This window comes from Bidens hawaiensis, unplaced genomic scaffold (genome assembly GCF_021521415.1).
Source record: "Bidens hawaiensis isolate Kalapana, Puna unplaced genomic scaffold, B.hawaiensis_p1.1 tig00000905_1, whole genome shotgun sequence".
Classification (NCBI taxonomy): Eukaryota; Viridiplantae; Streptophyta; class Magnoliopsida; order Asterales; family Asteraceae; genus Bidens; species Bidens hawaiensis.
Window position 1 is genome coordinate 4,626,043 of NW_027491053.1, and position 6,263 is coordinate 4,632,305.

General features: G+C 38.3%; 1 protein-coding gene across 1 annotated transcript; it reads right to left on the minus strand.

Annotated features, from left to right (window-relative positions):
* Window positions 1-3,331: 3,331 nt before the first annotated feature.
* LOC143548067 (6-phosphogluconate dehydrogenase, decarboxylating 3, chloroplastic) lies at window positions 3,332-5,603 on the minus strand. The gene is made up of 2 exons (XM_077039334.1): window positions 5,153-5,603; window positions 3,332-4,386 (listed from the first exon to the last, which is right to left on the minus strand). Exons 1-2 carry the CDS (start codon window positions 5,595-5,597, stop codon window positions 3,368-3,370), a joined length of 1,464 nt encoding a protein of 487 aa, XP_076895449.1. The 5' UTR covers window positions 5,598-5,603; the 3' UTR covers window positions 3,332-3,367.
* Window positions 5,604-6,263: the final 660 nt, after the last annotated feature.

The window sequence follows — 6,263 nt, forward strand, 5'->3', positions numbered from 1 at the left end:
CGTTTAACAAGGTAATCTTTGAAATAAATTAATTTAACATTTTCATCCATGATTTTAAGAGTTTGTTATGTATATAAGCTCAAGAGTCGAGACTTTGTTAACAGCTTGGTGCTACCCTCGCAGCGCGAAGGTGTTAACCCTAGTTAAATATATATTCGCCTACCAAACTTAACCTTTCACCTTAGAACAAACCCTTATAAATGCTGGTTGAAGTCCTTAATTTAGATGTGTAATATCTTCTAAGTTGTATTATTTTATCAATAAATTTGTTTTTTTAAGACAAAACAGCAAAACTAGTCCTTTATGTTTGTACGTTTTTTCAATGGTTGTCCTTTCGCAAACTTAATAGCAGAAAACATCCTTTATGCTTAAAAACTCTATCACGTTATGTCCTTTCACCCTAACCCAATTAACTTTTTCCGTTAAAATCCGGTCATGTGCAACACACATGAGGGTACTTTTGTAACTTTACGCATTTATTTAAAAAAAAAAAGAAATTATGCATAAAAACAAATAAAATCTCTTTCTTCTCTCTCTCATTACTCTTTGCCAACACCAAGCACACGACAGTCACCCCACCACCAACTCTCCGACTATTGCTAAAATCCAGCAGCCATCAATCACCACCGCAGCTTCAAGATTACGGTGGGGTTTCATAACAACCACCAAACATATATGTCAACCCCCACCACAACTTTAACTTATCGCGCTGACGTTCCTCACCACCACAACTCCGACTTCTCATTTCATGATTTCATCTGAAACTGATGTTCTCCGATTAAGTCTTCTGCTACAGTTGGCCATGTATAAAATCCGGTTGTGTTGGGAGAGAGACTTAAACGTTGTCAACCACCACTACACCGGAGAACTTATCCGGTCACTGTCACGAATACCTAGACCGCCTCCATGTTCTTCATTATAGTCGGTCAGGTACACGCATCCCCACTGTGTTTCCTCCATCTTCACCCGCCGGCTACCATCTACTCCCCCGCCTTCATCCATCTTTATTTCCACTAGGGTTGTCGGTTCCACCTGATTTCATCATTCCCTCCTTTTAAACTGAATCAAATTTATTCATTTTTTTTGAAAGTGAAGGAATTTACAAGAATTTATAAATAGTGTGACCCAAATATATACAAATCAGTTAATCATTAATTAAAAAAAAGATATAGGCCCGAATTCAAATTTTGGACCTTTTTTTTTTCAATCCAAAAATTTCAAGCCCAATTGTTAAAATCAATAAAACCAAAACCAAACCTATTAACTGAATCCAAACAAAAATCTACATAAATACTAAATTATCTGTTGGGTTTCGGTTTAGCATGTACTTAAAACCAAAAAACCGAACCGAATTGAATTTATGGATTTTCATTTTTATTTCTATTGTTATGTTATTATTAGAGTTTAATAAATAGTATTAACCCGAGTATCTTAGCTCAAATGTATAATAATCAATTAATCATTAATTAACAAAAAGATTTAAGCCCGGATTCATATTTTGGACCAATTTTTTTTTTCTTAACAAAAAATTTCAAGCCCAAATGGTAAAATCAAAACCCCGGTTTTCATGAACTCAAAAACCGAATTTGAGTTATTCACGGTTATGCAAAGCTGGGTGTTTGGATGTACGTTATGAAAGTGATTGCGTATTAAATATTTAGAATCAAACAATAACATGTATATGTTTTTGTAGATTAAAGTGATCTACCATCTTCTAGAAGATATGGGCAACTTCATAGTGGAAAAGGCTCCCGGAATTTATGAAACCGAGGTAGCTGGTGAAGCACAAGTACTGAACATCTTTGAGCTCAAAGGCAGAAGCAAATCTAAAGGAGCTGATGTCAAGATTGCGGGTTGCAGAGTCATGGATGGCCACGTCAGCAGGTCATGCACGATGAGACTTTTAAGAAGCGGTGAAGTTATGTTTGAAGGGTGTTGTGTTTCCTTAAAAAGAGAGACTCAAGATGTTGAAACGGTTCAAAAAGGAAACGAGTGTGGTCTTGTTCTCGGTAACTGTTTTGATTACCAGATTGGTGATGTTATACAGTGTTTGCATCAGGTTAACAAGAAACCTAAGTTTATTTCTTCGAAAAGTGGAGCGGTTCGGTTGAATGCTAGTTGGAGGCAGGCTTGGTGTTTGAAACCAGTGAGAATTTTGTGACTTATTATTATTATATTATTTACAACCATTTATTAATAATATATTTTGATCATAATTTGGTTGTTCAATGTACACCCTAATAATAGGGTTTACATGAGTAATTTGAATTCCTAGTTGGACTTGTTTCAAAACAAGAACAAATGTTATACAATGAAGTTTTTGGCCTTTTTTTCTTTTTGTTGTGTTTTTGGTTGGAAATATTAAGTGGTTCGTATTATTGAGTAGGTGTTGGCTTGGGTTGATCGGGTGATTAGAGCATGTATAACTGAAAGTCTGAAACTGAACCGTAAGTTGGTTTTCAAAAAACAAATTTACCGAACTGTTGGTTTTTGGTTTAGTTCGGTTATGCTAGTTAAATGTAGGTTCTACAGTTTGTAAGGACTGGATTTGTCTATGGATTGTGGTGTGACAGAGTACTTCGAAAAGTTCAATTGGACAATATTATTGAAACCGAAAAATAACAAATATGAAGAATTTATTATGTAAACAACATACAACATTATAGGAGTGTATTCTATTGGGGGGCGTTGTACATAATTGAAGTATACTGGTTCATATTCCCCTCTAGTTTGCGTGTAGAGCAGAAGAGGTATATAAAATAGCTCCTTAAACCTGCTTAACAAACTTAGTAAAAACATATATTAACAAAAGGACGTGAGGTGGGAAAAACCCGTTTTTGGTTCCTCTAAAAAATTGTACCCGGACCCGCTGGTCAAAACCCGACCGTCTGGTTCCAGTATTTGAAAACCACGGTTTTCCCACCTCTAAAAGCATGAATTTCTGAACTGGAAATTGGAATGACCAATAGTGTTGTCTTTAAAGTGCATACTTTGCACTACATGATTGTGTCCTACTAAAAGGTATAACCGAAATTTAAATGCGTACAAGTGAACATGATGCTGGTTGTATGCCACTAATGCCTTGTTATATTATATAGTAATTAGAATGACTAAACTTGAAAAGACAACTAAGAAATTCTTTGGAATATCATAAGACATAAGCCAAATTCCTCCAAAGTGACATTAAACATGAATCCACAAGACATGCATAACTTATTATTAATAAATGTGAAGACAATTCTACAACAATTGCTATGCATCCATCCTCATCAACAACCAATAATTCAAACAAAAACAATAAAAATCACCAAACCAACTTCACTTCCTCAGCAATGTGAAACACTCTGCCAATTTTCTCATACCCTTTTCACTTGCTCTTCCTTGCAAGCTTTGTCCACTCGGTATGAAACGCACCCGGGCGATCAACCCGCTCATAAGTATGAGCCCCAAACAAGTCCCTCTGAGCCTGAACCAGATTCACAGGCAACCGAGCTCGTCTGTAAGTGTCAAAATAAGCCAAACTCGCACACATCCCCGGTGTACTAATGCCTGCCGACACCGCCAACCCCACCACACGCCTCCACGCTGCCTGCCGCTGCACCATCTCCTTTGCAAACTCTGGGTCCACCACCAGACTCGCTAAGTTCGGGTTCCGCTGGTACACCTTCTTAATTCGGTCCAAAAATACCGCCCGAATAATACACCCACCTTTCCAAATCCTAGCCAACTCCCCAAAATTCAAATTCCAATTCTTCTCAACACTCTTAGCCCTCAACAAATTCATCCCTTGCGCATAACTACAAATTTTCGACGCATACAACGCCTGCCTCACATCATCAATCAACTGCTTCTTATCAATCCCGGTCCCAACCGCTCCCACCTCCTCCTTCAACCCCGCTTCCTCCAACACCTTAGCAGCCTCCACCCGCTCATCCTTCAACCCACTCAAATACCTACAATCCAAACTCGCAGCAATCGTCGGGGCCGCCACCGACAACTCAGCCGCTTGCTGCACCGTCCATTTCCCCGTCCCCTTCATCCCGGTTTTATCCAATATCTTATCCACCAACTCCCCCTCACCATGTTCATCCTTAACCTTGAAAATATCCGCCGTAATCTCAATCAAAAAACTCTCCAACTCCCCTCTATTCCACTCATCAAAAATCTCAGCCAACTCAGCATTACTCAGCCCACCAACATTCTTCAAAACATCATAAGCTTCAGAAATCAACTGCATATCACCATACTCTATCCCATTATGAACCATCTTAACAAAATTACCCGACCCGCCTTCACCAATATATGTCACACACGGCCCATCATCCACCTGTGCAGCAACCTTTTCCACAATATCCTTAATATTATTATAAGCTTCAAACGATCCACCTGGCAAGCATAAAACCGAATTAACCTAACCGAAACCAAAAAAACCCAACTGGAAAACCGAGCTGAAGCATTAACTGACGGTTAATTTTTTTATTTTTTGAATAAACGATTATACGGTTGGGTTTCTGTTAACCATTTTTCAATAACCGAAAGTAACCGAACCGATTAATCAATACTTTTATCTGAACGACCATCTTCTTCTAATAATCTTTTATCTGTAACAATCATCTTCTTCTAATAATATTATGTTCCAATACTTCAAAATGATATTTATCAAATTTCTTTGACCACTGTATTCTTGATCTTGGATATTTCATTCCATTGATAACATATATTTATTCGTTTCAAATGACAATATGACATTGCCTTTTAATTACTTTTACTCCCATGTACGGTGGCTCTGATAATTAGCTCTTCACCTCCTAAAACTTTAAAACTGTGTTCAAGAGTAATCCTTTATGTATATTTTGAAACTAATACGTATTGTTTATAATGTTCATGGTCTTGATTTTAGTAAAATTCTTACCCGAACAGAATCAACCGAAACCGAACAACCAAAGTGTTGGGTTACAGTTTCGGCATGGTTGTAAAAACCCCAACTAAGCTCCTATTAACCCTATCAATTAGTTGCCAAGTAATCAATATTTAGTCAAACATAGTCAAATTTGAAAATTTTAATAAATATAAAATTTGGTATATACAAATAAATTCCAATCCGATTAATCCCGATTCTGGGTTTCAGTTATTGCCATTAACCGAACCGTACCTGGCATTAACGACGGGCCGTTCCGTGCACCCTCTTCACCACCAGACACACCCATTCCAAGATAAAGCAAACCCTTATTATTGGCTTCAACAATCCTCCGTTCAGTATTCTCATACCACTCGTTGCCGCCGTCGATGATGGTGTCGCCTGGGTCCATGTGTTCGGACAAGGCAGCGATGGTTTGGTCGACCGGAGCTCCGGCCTTGACAAGGATGATGACGGATCGGGGTTTCTGGATGGAGAGGATGAAGTCGCGAGGGGTGTGGTGGCCGGTTAAGGGGTAGGGGCCTTCGGTGTGGGCTCGGTGGAGGGTCTCATCGACTTTGGAAGTAGTGCGGTTGTAGACGGAGATGGGGAAGCCTTTTTCGGCGATGTTGAGGGCGAGGTTTTGGCCCATGACGGCGAGGCCGGCCAGGCCGATGCGAGAGAGAGTGGCGGCTTCCATTGAGTCTGATTGACAGGGGTTTTGGTGGGTGAAATGAAGAGTAGAGGATGGGCGGGTTTTAGTTTATAAAATGGGGTTTGGGGGGTTGGTGATGGTGACGGACTCGTCGAGGGAGTGAAACGTTGGTTGGCTACACAACCCACGAAAGGTTGTGTAACGATTCAAACTTTTCTGCTTTTTAACTTATTATCACTTCCAGCCCCCTACCAACGTTTTATGTTTTATTACAACTATGTAGGGGTAGGGGTAGGGGTAGGGGTGGGTTAAAGTAAAAAATAGATACTTTTATAGGAATAGCAAAAATAGATCTGATTTAGTATCTAGTAGTTGAGATCAATAGTTTTCAAAATACTAAATGCTTTTCTATGATCTTAGTCTATGTAGTTTCCTAAATAAACTCACATATCTTACTAACTTCAAATTTTATGTTCATCTTACCATTCTTTGAAACCTTTTATTTTTATTTTAACCATCTTCTATATATAGGGGAAGGATCATGCGAGAACTGATATTATAACGAGAAGTGCGAGGAATGAATCTGAACTATTGATTGTGTTTAATCAATGGTCTATATTGTAAATGGCAAATTCATAATTAAAAACACATATTTATGACATATAATACTCATTAGAAGGTTAATACTGTTTTTTTTATTAAAATTATGAT